Source organism: Tachyglossus aculeatus, chromosome 22 (assembly GCF_015852505.1).
Source record: "Tachyglossus aculeatus isolate mTacAcu1 chromosome 22, mTacAcu1.pri, whole genome shotgun sequence".
Classification (NCBI taxonomy): domain Eukaryota; kingdom Metazoa; phylum Chordata; class Mammalia; order Monotremata; family Tachyglossidae; genus Tachyglossus; species Tachyglossus aculeatus.
Window position 1 is genome coordinate 30,585,219 of NC_052087.1, and position 15,339 is coordinate 30,600,557.

Genomic DNA, 15,339 nt, shown 5'->3' on the forward strand with positions numbered 1-15,339 from the left:
AAAATATTGTGTCTTATTTTATTCCCATGCTGAATTTTGGTATGTTAAATGAAATGCTAAAATATAGCTTTATTTTTATAGATCAAAGTTAATTAAAGTGGAAAATTTTGAATCCTACTTCAAGAAACAGCAGGCTGATTCCAACTGTGGATTTGCAGAAGAGTATGAAGTATGTGTTCCTCAAGGAATTTAAATTTTAGGGACTTTTTTGTGTGTGTGGGGTGGGTGTTAAAAATGCCTTTTGCTAGATAATGAGTTCTTGTTTGGGAACTGAGGGTGGGCATTAGACTGGTGTAGCAGACAGTTATATGTGGAAAGAAGATAAATACCAAGCTCACTCTAATTGTAAACTTTAATATCTTCCATATCTTAAAGAAGCCTTAATGGCTAATGTTGTGTAGTCGTAAAAGGGGTAACTGAATTAGAGTAAAGGTCTGGCAAGATTGTGACATTGAATAAAGAAACGAAAACAGCACCAGGCCCAGTGGGTAGCCAGTAGGACAATCTGACAAGGTATAACAGTGCTCTGCACATAGTAAGCGCTCAATAAATACGATTGATTGATTGATTGATTGATAACCGCTGTATGCCCACAGTGCTGAAAGCAATGTCAATCATTTAGTTATATGTTGGTCTTATCAGCTGTGCCTACACAAACTGGTAATTTCTTACCATTGATAGTATCATTGTGAATCAATCATTTGTATTTATTGAGCGCTCATTGTGTGCAGAGCACTCTAGTAAGTTCTCAGGGGAATACAGAGTTGGTAGACATGTTCCCTGTCCACAGCTGATAGGAAACTTGCATTCTCTTTCCGTCTTTTGTCCACTCCCGTTGTCCTCTCCCTCACCCTGTCTCTCTGAATAAAAAAATACCTCGTAGGTAGCAGCAGTTGGGAGAGGAATATGTCCTCCCCACCAAAGGCATCGATCAATTAAGACAGCCCTCAATTATTGTTATTATTAAGAAACTGTTTAGCTGGGGAAGTCATTTCAGAGGTGTTTTGGGGTTTGTGTGAGTGGCTCGTTGAGGGTGTCGTCTGTGTTCAAGCATTAACCGCAGATACTATGTGTAAGCCCAGTTTGGAAAATGGTTTTATGAGCATCGTTTAATCTTACATTTAGGATCTAAAGCTCGTTGGAGTTAATCAACCCAAATATGCAGCGGAGATGACTGAGAATAGGGGAAAAAACAGATATAATAATGTTCTACCATGTAAGTTATTCCCTTTGCTTGGTCAAAATTATCTTGGTTTTTTTTTTAGCTGATAAATATATGCATAGACTAATAACAGTAGCATCTTATGAATGTATTAGAGTTACTCATATATGTGGAATAATTATCTGAACACACCAGATTCATAGAAAAATTATCTCAGAAGCTAAATTGTAGGGTCAGGGGATATGTGTAATTTTCATCTGTGTACGTTTTCCCAGTACTTAGTACAGTATATTAATCAGTCAGTTCATTCAATCGTATTTATTGAGCGCTTACTGTGTGCAGAGCACTTTACTAAGTGCTTGGGAAATACAAGTTGGCAACATCTAGAGACGGTCCCTACCCAACTGCGGGGCTCACAGTCTAGAAGGGGGAAACAGACAACAAAGCAAAACATATTAACAAAATGAAATAAATAGAATAGTAAATATGTACATATATTACATATAAATATGTATTTATATTACATGTTCATTCATTCATAAGTGCTTAGTACAGTGCTCTGCACACAGTAAGCGCTCAATAAATACGATTGATTCATTCATTCAATCGTATTGAGCACTTACTGTGTGCAGAGCACTGTACTAAGCGCTTCGGAATCAATCAATCGTATTTATTGAGCGCTTACTGTGTGCAGAGCACTGTACTAAGCGCTTGGGTTGTACAAGCTGGCAACATATAGAGACAGTCCCAATCCAACATTGGGCTCACAGTCTACAAGGGGGAGATAGAGAACAAAACCAAACATACTAACAAAATTAAATAATTTTAATTAATTAAATAAATTAATCAATGGTAAGCACTCAGTAGATACCATTGATGATGCTGAGAGGGTAATGTAGCAGTGTAACCTCCCCAGTCTTACCTGTTCTCTGCCCCAACTCGCTTGCGTGCCCTCCCTTTCAATCAATGAATCAATCAAACGTATTTATTGTTTGTGTACGGAGCACTGTACTAATAATAATGGTATGCCTTAAGTGCTAATTATGTGTCCAGCACTGTTCTAAGCCCTGGGGTAGTTACAAGATAATCAAGCCAGAAGGGACTCACAATAGGAGGGAAAACACGTATTGAATCCCCATTTTACGGTTGAGGAAACTGAGGCACAGAAAAGTTTAGTGATTTGACCAAGGTCACCCAGCAGGCCAGTGGCAGAGCTGGGTAGAGAATTGAGGTCCTCGGATTCCCTGGCACGTGGTTTTTCCACTAGGCCACTGTTCTGAGGGCTTGGGAGAGTACACTACACCAGAGTTGATCGGAATGTCCCCTGCCCAAAAAGAGCGTACATTGTAGAGAGAAACTTACAATACCTGATCCGTGTGAACCTACGGCTTTTACCCTGAAACACTCACTGTAGCCCCCGGAGCCGATCCCACTCACCAGATCATTGCGGATCCAGCCGAACTCTTCCCTTGAACCAGCTTTGGACTCAGTTCTGACGATTGACTTTCTACTGTGTGTTTAATGTGGTCAACCAGTCAGTATAAATTTCCAGCTAGGATTAGGTTTCTAACTCTTAGCTCTGTGTGCTACGTTTTCGGTTATTACTTTGACTCAGCATGTGTGTGTTTAGAAGGTACCTGTTGGTAATTTTGCAGGTTTACCTGTACATGAAAAAATCAAAATCCTTTTGTGAAAAAGTCATATTATGTATTCTGAATAATAGTCCATAAATCTTTAAAGAAAATGGGCAGAATCTCCGATTCGCAGTGCTGCAGTTTCATTACTTCTACTTCCCTTTTTGTAGTAGTTCCATTCTGTAAGTATTGTTTTCTTTTTATATTGCAGATGACATTTCTCGGGTTAAGCTTTCCATTCAAAACCATATGACAGATGACTATATTAATGCAAACTACATGCCCGTAAGTTACTGTGCAATTGTTATGACTGTTTGTTGCATAATATTTAAAAATATGCCCATCGTGGTCTAAAACTGAATTAATTTTTCTTTTAAGGGATACCACTCGAAGAAGGATTTTATTGCCACCCAAGGACCCTTACCTAACACATTAGATGATTTCTGGCGTATGGTCTGGGAGAAAAATGTACATTCCATCGTTATGTTAACCAAATGTGTTGAACAGGGCAGGGTGAGTGTCTTTTAAAAAGTTTAATTTCCTTTCTTAACTTGAATAACCTTCGCCACCCAGGAGTTCAAAATACAGTACTGTATTACTGTATTTACAGCAAATACAGTACTGTAAATTCATGTTACTTCCCTGCTGCCTTGCTCTACTTGTGTGGATTCACAGAAAGTTACATCTCCTCCAAAAGTCCTTCCCCCATTAAGCCCTCTTTTCCCTGCCCTCTCTCTTCTGCCTCATGATGATGATGATGGTATTTGTTAAGCGCTTACTATGTGCAAAGCACTGTTCTAAGCGCCTCATCTGCTGAATTGTCTTTCTAAGTGCTTAGTACAGTGGTCTGCACACAGTAAGTGCTCAGTAAGTAAGATTGAGTGAATGAGTGAATGAATCTGTGTACTTGGATCTGTGACTTTTGGGCATTAGATGTTTACCCCACTCTCAACCCCACAGCCCTGAGGTATATATCTTTAAATTCTGTATTGTAAATTATTTATATTAGTGTTTGTCTCCTCCTCTAAACCGTACACTCGTCATGGGGAGGGAACGTGTCTGCCAACTCTGCTTTACTCTCCCAAGTGCTTAGTACAGAACACATAGTAAGCGCTCAGTAAATACCGTTGTTGATGAAGATGATGTTTGGGGACTTGGTTCTCGGCCTGTGGTGCCACGATTCCCAGTGTGTCATGGGTGCGGCTGTTCCCCTGCCCGCAACGGAGCCCTGGAGACACATGTCCAAGATGGGCAGAAGGTCACCCCCATATCCTGTAAACCCACGGAGCTAGAGTGATCAGAGGTGATTGGGTCGGTGATGTGGGTTTCCGAGTTCCCATGACAACATTTATTATTAGAGTGTACTCTCCGTAGCGTTTAGTACAGTGCTGTGCACTCAGGAAGCGCTCAATAAATCTGACTGACTGTCAAGCAGCGTGGCTTATTGGAAAGAGCACAGGTTTGGGAGTCAGAGGATGTAATCATGGCTCCACCACTTGTCTGTTGTGTGACCTTGGGCAAGTCACTTAACTTCTCTGTACCTCAGTTACCTCACCTGTAAAATGGGGATTAAGACTGTGAGCCCCACATGAGACAACTTGATTACCTTTTATCTACCCCAGCGCTTAGAACAGTGGTTGGCACATAGTAAGGGCTTAACAAATACCATTAAAAAAACCCCCCAAAAACCCTAACATTGGCCCATTGGTTTCCATAACCTGCGGCTATTCTGTGGGTGTTGGGTCATTTTCCCTGGTCTGTGAAAGGTACAGTCGCTTAAAAAAGAAAATGTATTTTCTGCAATTAGGTGGTTTTTTTTGTTTTAAAACTTTCAAGTAAAAATTGGAAGAAATCACATTTTAAAAGTTTGCCAGTCTCCTTGTTTCGTACTGGGGATAAACGCAATATCCCGGGGATTAAAGATGGCAGAATCATGGAACTCTTTTATTTTTGAACTCTAATGACTGCATATGCACTCTAGAGGTTCAGCTGTACCGAGCTTCCAGTAAATCTAGTGTTTGGAGATGGCCTTTGCATCACGAGAACAACAAATCCCTCGTGTATTCATCTCACAATAAAAGAACACTGTTTTATTCATGGAGAGATTACTGTAAGGTTGGCAGTGGAAACTGATATTAAATTAATGGAAACAAAGTGTACGTGGTGTTGAGAATTACCCTTATCTAGTAATTGTGGCATTTGATAACAGCTTACTATGCACCAAGCACTGTAGTAAGCACTGGGGTAGATAGTGATAATCAGGCCCCTTGGGGATCACAATCTGAGTAGGAGGGAGAAAAGATATTGAAACACCTGTTTGCAGGTGAAGAAACTGAGGCATACAGAAGTGAAGTGACTTGCCCAAGGCCATACAGCAGGTTTCATTCATTGTCGTATTTATTGAGCGTTTACTGTGTGCAGAGCACTGTACTAAGCACTTGGGAAGTACAGTTCAGCAACAGATAGAGACAATCCCTACCCAACAACGGGCTCACAGTCTAGAAGGGGGAGACAGACAACAAAACAAAACAAGTAGACTGGCATCAATAGCATCAAAATAGATAAATAGAATTACAAATACATATACACAACATAAATATATCTATATAGATATATATCCATATGCATATATGATATATGTATATACACACATACTTGTCTGCTGTATGACCTTGGGCAAGTCAGAGCCCGGGCTTTGGAGTCAGAGGTCACGGGTTCAAATCCCAGCTCTGCCAATTGTCAGCTGTGTGACTTTGGGCAAGTCACTTCACTTCTCTGGGCCTCAGTTACCTCATCTGTAAAATGGGGATTAAGACTGTGAGCCCCACATAGGACAACCTGATCACCTTGTATCCCCCCAGTGTAGAGAAGCAGTGTGGCTCAGTGGAAAGAGCCTGGGCTTTGGAGTCAGAGGTCATGGGTTCAAATCCCAGCTCTGCCAGTTGCCAGCTGTGTGACTTTGGGCAAGTCACTTAACTTCTCTGTGCTTCAGTTACCTCATCTGTAAAATGGGGATTAAAACTGTGAGCCCCCCGTGGGACAACCTGATCACCTTGTAACCTCCCCAGTGCTTAGAACAGTGCTTTGCACATAGTAAGCGCTTAATAAATGCCATTATTATTATTATTAACAGTGCTTTGCACATAGTAAGCGCTTAACAAATACCATCATTATTCTTATTATTATTATCAAACTTCTCTATGCCTCAGTTACCTCATCTGGAAAATGGGGATTGAGGCTGTGAGCCCCATGTAGGACAAAGACTGTGTCCAACTGATTTGTTTGTGTCCACTCCAGTGCCTAGTACAGTGCCTGGCCCATAGTAAGCACTTAGCAAGTTCCATAATTATTTTTATTATCCACTGAGAACCGATTTTAAACACAGGTAACAGGGATTAGCTGCCAGTGGCCAGGGTAGAGGACTGGGAGTTGGAAGACCTGGGTTCTTATCCCAGGTCTGCCGTTGGCCAGCTGTGTGACCTTGGGCAAATTACTTAACTTCTTGGGGTTCCTCAACTGTAAAATAGGGATAAAATACCTGTTCTCTCTCCCCACTTAGAGTCCCAGGTGTTCAGTCTGATTATATTGTACCTGTCCTGGTATTTAGTACATAGTAAGTGCTTAACAAAGACCACACCTATTATCTGATGATTTTATTCTTGTATCTGAGGTCCCACAGCAAGGGGCAGAACTAGTAGAAGAGCCCGGAATGCCTGATACCCAAAGTGACAGTGTTACTACTACGTCCCAGTATTGCCTGTCTGGTACTTCTCCAAGACGATTTTGGCAAAGTGGCAGCACAGACTAGTGGAAAGCACCCAGGCCTGAAATCAGAGGACCTGGATTCTAATCTTACTATATTTCAGCCACTGTTGCAAACGAACCTGGGAAGATAAGGCCTTAGACTGTAAGGTCATTGTGGGCAGGAATTTACCTGCCATATTGTTATATTGTACTCTCCCAAGAGCCCAGTACAATGCTTTGCATGCTTAGAACAGTGCTTTGCGCATAGTAAACAATAAATGCCATTATTATTATTATTATACTAGTCACTTAATAAACATGATTGACTGACTAATGTATAATTTCATTTTTAAAGAAAATATAGTTAGCCCCATCATAATTGATTTTGTGGCCCTTCATTCGTTCATAATTGCATTTTCTGAGCAATTACTGTTTGCAGAGCACTGCACCTAGCATTTGAGAGAGCATAGTATAACAACAGACACATTCCTTGCCTGCAGCGAGCTTACAGTCTTGAGAACTGCCAGGTTGAGTTCCACAATCTTTGCACAAATAGAGTTGGGCAGGGGAGAACATTTTAGTCTCTTAAACCATTTTTACCTGTACATCGCTTCCAAATTCTAACCCACACAGTCGTCAACCAAACAGCTACGCTTTTCATAAGATCCGGAATTCCAGGCACACTAAAGTACTTCAGTAGAAAAATAAATCTTCCTGTTCTTTCTCCAAAGGAAATGAGAACAAAGATCCTTGATCCCACTTAGTCATATCTGCATTAAGAGCATTCCCCGTGAATTCCGGGTTTGTGTAGGAGGCAGGATTAGAACCCAGGTCCTTTGTCTCCCACTAGCCAGGGATCCATAGCTGGAATACTGAGAGGCAGGAGCTAGTGTTTCTGAAACCTGATTTTCATGCATTGTCTCCTTCACTCACCTTTTCCACTATTCGTGACATGGTCTTTTCACCACATTGGTTTACACAATTTAAGAAGAAAAATTGGTGTAGACATTGTGACTAATGCCTTTATTGGCATTATTCCAAATAGCCTTTTCTTATTTCCTCTACATAATTAATGTCAGACGCATTTACTTATCAAGTGAGGTACAGTTGATGCCACACGTGCAGGAAAAACTGCTAATTTCTTGGGCTTTTCTCTAAGTGTACTTGATGGGCGGGGGAAAATCAGGATTTTTTGGAATATTTGCGTGATTGCTTTATATTGGAATAGATGTCTTGGCAAGGGTAGTAACACGATGTCTTTTTTCCTGCATTTTAAATAGTGAGCAAAGGATTAAATAATGCTCCTGCTTCCTGAGACAAGTAAATACTGAGGAGCATTAGTCATTTAGTAACTATATTTTATTTTGTTCACTGCCAGTGCAGGCAGTGTGGCTTAGTAGACAAAGCCAGAAGGGAAACTCTGAAATGTGATTCTGCCATTCATTCACCATATGAATTTGGGGAAATTGTCTCTGTGCCTTAGGTTTTTAGTACGTAAGTGAGAAAGTCAGGATGTTGGGAGTAAACAGCTAGTGCGGCAACCCAGACCCCCAATGAAAGCAATTAACCATCCAATGAATCAATCAAGCAGTGGTATTTATGAGCACTTACTGTGTGCAGAGCACTGTGCTAAGCTCTTGGGGAAGTATAATGCAACAGAGTTGGTAGATGCGATCCCTGCTCAAAAAGTTTTCAGTCCATGGGAGAGACAGAGGGGAAAATAAATTACAGACAGGGTAAGCGTGGCTCAGTGGAAAAAGTCAGAGATCATGGGTTCAAATCCTGGCTCTGCCAATTGTCAGCCGTGTGACTTTGGGCAAGTCACTTAACTTCTCTGTGCCTCAATTACCCTCGTGGGACAACCTGATCACCTTGTAACCTCCCCAGCGCTTAGAACAATGCTTTGCATGTAGTTAGCGCTTAATAAATGCCATCATTATTATTATGAGGTTGTTTACATAAATGCTGTGTGACTGGGGTGAGTGTGAAAGTGCGAAAAGGGTATACAGCCAAGAGCATAGTCAGAGGGGAGGGTGGATAGGGGAAATTATGGCTTAGTCAGGGCTGGCCTCATGGAGGAGATGGGATTTTAGCAGGGGTTTTGAAGGTGGGGAGAGGGGTGAACTGTCAGATATGAAGGGTGAGGGAGTTCCAGGCTAGAGGTAGGATGTGGGCAAGGCGTTGGTGACAGGATAGAGAAGATGAGGAACGGAGAGTAGGTTAGATGAGTGGCGTGTGCGGGCTGGGTTGTAGTAGATCAGCAAAATAAGGTAGGAAGGGGAGAGCTGACTGACTTCCAGAAAGCCTACGGTAAGGAGTTTGCATTTGACTTGCAGATGGATGGGCAAACATTTGAGAGTTTTGAGAAGTGGGGAGTGTGGACTGTGGGTTTGTTTTTTTTTTTAGTGTGCTTGGACTGGAGAGAGGAGAGACAGGAGGTGGGGAGGTCAGTGAAGAGGTTGTTGCAGTAATCAAGGCGGGATATGATAAGTGCTTGGATTAGCGTGGCCGCAGTTTGGATGCATCCCTTTCTTGCTTTTGCGAACTCCACTGCTGTGCTGATGGATTGGAACTGTTGGATTCATAGGTTGCAGTGAACTAATGTAATTACTCAGAATAGTGAAAATAGGGTGTAAGATTCCATTTTGGCCCTACATTTCCTTCTTAGAGTGCCATATATAAATTTATTGGTATTTGTCAAGTGCTTACTATGTGCCAGACACTGTATTAAGTGCTGGGGTAGATACAAGCTAATCAGTTTGGATAGAGTCCTTGTCCCACATCGGGCTCACAAGCTTAAATCCCCATTTTATAAGTGAGTTAACTGAGGTACAGAGAAGTTGTGACTTGTATAATGTCACACAAAGAGTCTAGTGTTTCTTTCTGTTTTATCCTTTGCATTGTGTCTTTGTGTATTAAGGAAATCTGGAATTGTATAATAGAACAGCCTTTACCATAGTTTCTCCTGTACATATTCATTCATTCAATCACATTTACTGAATGCTTACTGTATGCAAAGCACTGTACTAAGTGGTTAGGAGAGTACAATATAACAATAAACAGATGCATTCCCTGTCAATGAGCTTACATTCTAGAGGGGGAGGCATGCATTAATATCAATAAATTACAGATTTGTACATACCTCGGTGGTATATTTTGATCACTTACTGTGTGCAGAGCATTGTTCTAATGTACTTTGGTAAATGAAGTGGGAAATCAGTTTTCAATGTTGTGAGAAGTTGCACGGGATGCATTTGCATTTCTCAAAAACATCACCTCTGTTTTATTTTTAATTTTGTTTTAGACAAAATGTGAGGAGTACTGGCCTTCCAAACAGGCCCAGCACTACGGAGAAATAACTGTGGCAATGACATCTGAAATTGTTCTTCCAGAGTGGACAATTAGGGATTTCACAGTGAAAAATGTGAGTAATTCACAATACGCTTTCTCTTTCTCTTTTAGTGCCTTTATGAATAATTGGTGATTTGCTTTGAGAATGGTGGCTTTAAAGAAAATGTCAAATCTGAATGAATAAGCAATTTCTCCTTTTCTGTCTGACGACTGAACTTTCACCCTTTATCGGATAAAGTTTAATAGGTTTATTAAAATGAATTCCGTTCATTGAAACTATTAAATATTAAAAGCTGCGTTTATCAAGCAAAAATTGAAAAGTGGAAGATTGGCATTAAAATGCAAAGCTACTGATCTGGCTATTGAAATGACTCCTCTATAGATTCAGGTCCAAGTGACCAACATTAATGGGAATCTAATATTCTTTTCTGATGAAAATTATTTCGGCCCCAAGAGGCAAGAGAAATACATACTTCTTTGGACTAAGAATGAATGGGAATGGCCTATTACTAATTTACCCTTGTCCATTATATTCTTATCTAATGCCTGAAGATCCCCAGAGGACAGTGAAGAACACTGTCGGGTGGGAGTGCTTTTCTCTACTTCTGATTAATTTTCCTCCCATCTCCCATAGAGCAAGACGAATGAAGGACACCCTCTGCGACAGTTTCATTTCACTTCCTGGCCAGATCACGGAGTTCCCGAAACAACAGACCTTCTGATCAACTTTAGATATCTTGTTCATGACTTTAAGAAGCAAAATCCTCCCGAGTGCCCAGTTCTGGTGCACTGCAGGTACCTCGATCTCATCTGTTATCTCAATTCTGTTTTTCTCGCTGCCAGCCTCTCATCCACGTCCTGCCTCTGGCTTGGAGCACCCTCCCCCTTCACATCTGATAGACGATCACTTTTCCCAACTTCAGAGTCTTATTGAAGGCACATCTCCTTTAAGAAGCCTTCCCTGACTAGGCCCTTATTTTCTCTCCTCCTGTGTCACCTTTGCCCTTTGATTTGCACCCTTTATTCATCCCTCCCTCAGCCTCACAGCACTTATGTACATATCCATAATTTAGTTATACTAATGTCTGTCTCCTTCTCTAGGCTTTTAGCTCATTGTGGGTAGGAAATAATAATAATAATAATGTTGGTATTTGTTAAGCACTACTATGTGCTGAGCGCTGTTCTAAACGCTGGGGTAGATACAGGGTAATCAGATTGTCCCACGTAGGGCTCACAGTCTCAATCCCCATTTTACAGATGAGGCAGTTGAGGCACCAAGAAGTTAAGTGACTTGCCCAAAAGTCACACAGCGGACAAGTGGTGGAGGCGGGATTAGAACCCACCACCTCTGACTCCTAAGCGTGGGCTTTTTCCACTAACCACGCCAACTCTGATACGTAGTACTCTTTCAGAGGCTTAGTACATTACGCTGCACACAGTAAATGCTCAAGAAATATTCATTCAATTATATTAAGCACTTACTGTGTGCAGAGCACTATACTGTGTGCTTGGGAAAGTACAGTGCAGCATTAAAGAGTGACAATCCCTGACCACAGTGAGCTCACAGTCTATATTCTCAATTGGTTGATTAATATGGCCTTCACTCCCACTTTTGTAGAGACACATTGCAAAATAGAAGTAGTAGTACTTAGAGACTATAAGTTCCTTGTTGCCAGGGAAATATGTCTATTAAATATGTTAAATTGTATTCTTCTAAGTGCTTAGTACAGTGCTCTGCCTACAGTCATCGCTTAATAAATGCTATTGATTGAATTTGTGTTCAAGTAACTAATGAAAACTCCGAGTTTTCCCCAGTAATAGTCTAATAATTATGGTAAGTAATCATGGAAATTAAGACTTAATATGTGCCAAGCACTAGGATGGATACAACATAACCAGGCTGGACACAGTCCCTGTCCCACATAGGGCTCACAGCAGTATAAATTGGAGGGAGGAAGATTTAATCCCCACTTTACAGATGTTAACTGCAGTGTTGAGAAGTTAAGGGACTCGCCCAAGGTCACATAGCAGACAAGTGGCAGTGCTGGGTTTAGAACCCAGGTCCTTAGAGTCCTAGGCCCTTGCTCTTTCCACTAGGCCACATTGCTTCTCACAGACTTTTACTGATTTCTTAAACTGATTGGCCGAATGGCGGTAGTAATGTCTTGGGTTTCATTTGACTGGAATTGCTGTCCAATTCATAGATGAGAGGCCTCAGTCCTTTCACTACGTGATGCTGCTGTCCTGATCTTGATTCATTCCCAAGGACTATGAAGCCGAGGTGGTTCTGCTTGTACTTGAGATTCAAAGTATTTTCCTACGTTCTCAGTGTAGTTGAGCAGACTTGCTGGGGCTGATTATGGACAATGGCAGCAAACATGCAGCTAATTAGGAGGTGGGGTTTCTCCTTTTTTTATTAAAAAGAAAACACCCCGGTGCAGCTATATCAGTCAATCAGTGATATTTATCGAGTCCTGACTGTGTGCACACTATGCTCTTGGGAGATAAAGGTCCTTGTGGGCAGGGAATGTGTCTTGTTTATTGTTGTACTGTACTTTCCCACGCGCTTAGAACAATGCTGTGCACACAACAGGTGCTCAATAAATACGATTGAATGAATGAGTACAGTTCAGCGGAGTTGGTAGACATGATCATCATCATCATCATCATCAGTCGTATTTATTGAGCGCTTACTGTGTGCCCTTAAGGACCATACAATCTACATGACGCGTGTCTACTTTATTTTATTTTATGTTTTTTCAGTGCTGGAGTTGGAAGAACAGGAACTTTCATTGCCATTGATCGACTTATCTATCAGATGGAGAATGAGAACAACGTTGATGTATACGGGATAGTGTACGACCTTCGCATGCATCGACCTTTAATGGTGCAAACAGAGGTATCGTCAAACTTTGCAGTTTTTAAAACCACAGAATCAGTTTGAAAGTGTCGCATGCCACTGTACCTTTTTTAGGCTGTTTGTTAAGTGCTTACTATGTTCTGGGCACCGTACTAAATGCTGGGAAGGTACAAGCTAATCAGATTGGACACAATCCGTGTCCCACATAGAGTACACAGTCTTAATCCCCATTTTACAGATGGGGTAACTGAGGCACAGAGCAGTTGAATGACTTGACCAAGGTCACACAGCAGACAAGTGGCAGAGCCGGGAGTAAACCCAGAGCCTTCAGACTCCCATGCCTATGCTGCATTCATTAGGCCACACTGCTTCTCGATGTTCTGTTCTTTGTAAGCATTTTCAGCTCAGATACCTTTCCCCCAATTTGGTGGTGAGTGTCAGGATATTTTTCTTATTGAATTGAAACTGATGGACAGTGACTTGCTAAATATACCATGTAGGTACTGTTTAGTGAAGCAAAAGTTGAACTGACTTTCAGGAGCCCTGAGTTCAATTTCTGTGCATGCCTCACTGAATTCATTGTACAATTTTTGGCAAGTCCCTCTTCTTTGGGAGCAAAGAAACACTTCCTGGTGTTGTATGTAAAAAATGGTATGAGAGCCTAAATAGGATCATGTTTTTGAAGTAGTTTTGAAGTACTTACTCAGTAAGGTACTACTCACTGTTAGTGAACCTTATTAACTGTATTGGCATAGCTGTGAATAAAGCTGGATGATTCCAAACCCTAGCAGTTGAGGCCACGGCAATATTGGATTGTTTCTCTAAGGCTAAATTTATGAGGCGTAATATACAAGAAATTCCATGTGAGGTATAAGGGAATAAAAGGTTTTCTTCAAAGAAGTGAGGGAATTTTAGAATTGCCTTGTGAGAAAGCAGACAGGATATTGCCTGTAAAATACAACCACTAATCCAATTTTGATTTCACGAAACTCTGTGTGTGAGAGTGAGAGAGAGAGAGAGAGACAGAGTGTGTGTGTGTGTGTGTGTGTGTGTGTGTGTGTGTGTGTGTGTGAATAAACTGCCTTTGCTGCACAGACTAACTTCCCTGATACACTGTATCAGCGTTTCATGGCCTGTCAATCTTTGTGTTGACCAGGTCTCCAAGCTCCTTTGTAAATGAATTCACTTGGTCCTGGGCCTCAAACTTTCCTTCACTGATGTCCTCTTCCACTTTGTTTCCAGGACCAGTATGTCTTCCTCAATCAGTGTGTGTGGGATATTATCAAGTCCCAGAAAGACTCCAAGACTGATCTTATCTACCAAAACACAACTGCCATGACAATCTATGAAAACCTTACCCCCGTGACAACTTTTGGGAAGACAAATGGTTTCATTGCTTAATTCCAAAGGACAACCTCTCCGGGAACTCTCCAGACTGTCCTGCCCACAGGAAAGGGAAATGCACTGTGGATATGTTTTTACATGTACGGTGTCTTCATTTTTTTTGTTCTGTTTCGTTATGGCTAATTTTGAAGGCTTAACGGTGTACACCTAAAATTGCAAACGGAAAGTCAGACAGTAAGGACGCGTAATAAGGTAGTTTCTGATTAACAGTAGGAGGGGGTTGCCCTTTCTGTGAGAATTTCAGAAAAGCCAGAAAAGGTAAGCTCTCTGTTCTTTTTTTTCTAAATGACACAGGCTCTTTTTTTTACGGTTTTATAAAGTCCACATACTGAAGCCAGGGTCATGTTAGGGTGAATATATTTTAAGTATAACGAAGTCTATTTTTACCTACTGTATCTTCAAATCTAGCTGATGGAACATATGCATAATTGTGGTTGTTAATAGCACTGGGCGTGGGTACATAGTACCTCCTCCAAGTGGATTTTATATTTGAACATGTGCCTTTCCTAATTATGCTTCCATAGGCAAAAATCGGTAGAGATATAAATATATATTTTTGTATGGAATCTTCTAATTGGGATATACAGTATATTTAAAGACTTAGCTTAGCATAAAGACTTAGCCTTCTTAGTAACATTCCGGTTCCCTTTGTTGAGGAGGCTGTCCTCTCCCTCCTTCCCATTTATTGTGTCACACCCCTTTCTGCTCATCTGATTTCTGGCAAGCCTTCATCTCTTCCAGCTTGCAAGTTGGGATGGAGTGGACTGCAGATGTCACTTTGAGCTTTGGTGAGAAGAAGGGGAAGAGCTACCCCTGTAGTGACATGATCTTCCTTCCACGCTCCCTACCCTTTCTGTTGTTTCCATGTATAGTAAGAAAGATTATTTAAAGGTGCAATATGTGATTTAGTGATTAATGAATGCTCTATGTTTTTTAGTAGAGTTTTTACTCAGGTTGGCATTTTATGTGTGTGTGTCTATTGTTCCTGTATATGTGTGTATGTGTGTGTGTGTGTGTCTTTTATTTTTATTTTTTTTTTCAAATGGGCATGTGGGTCTGTGAAAACTTCAGTGTAAGCGTCGGAGTGTCCAACTGGCCCCATGGGGGTCAACTGGCTTTTTGGTCTCTTACCGAACTTGACACATACAGGTATCTACTGTATATACCAAACCCCTTAATCAGTC

The 15,339-nt window shown here is 41.1% G+C and overlaps 1 protein-coding gene across 1 annotated transcript in view; it reads left to right on the top strand.

Annotated features, from left to right (window-relative positions):
- The window catches only part of PTPRJ (protein tyrosine phosphatase receptor type J), a 98,453-nt gene extending 83,320 nt beyond the window's left edge, over window positions 1–15,133 (top strand). Inside the window, exons 40-47 of the mRNA XM_038765224.1 lie at window positions 82–169; window positions 1,126–1,216; window positions 3,008–3,081; window positions 3,175–3,309; window positions 9,845–9,964; window positions 10,526–10,686; window positions 12,655–12,790; window positions 13,994–15,133. Of these exons, the coding sequence (XP_038621152.1) occupies window positions 82–169; window positions 1,126–1,216; window positions 3,008–3,081; window positions 3,175–3,309; window positions 9,845–9,964; window positions 10,526–10,686; window positions 12,655–12,790; window positions 13,994–14,152 (964 nt within the window). The 3' untranslated portion in view covers window positions 14,153–15,133. The remainder of the gene's footprint in view (window positions 1–81; window positions 170–1,125; window positions 1,217–3,007; window positions 3,082–3,174; window positions 3,310–9,844; window positions 9,965–10,525; window positions 10,687–12,654; window positions 12,791–13,993) is intronic.
- The last annotated feature ends 206 nt before the right edge of the window (window positions 15,134–15,339 follow it).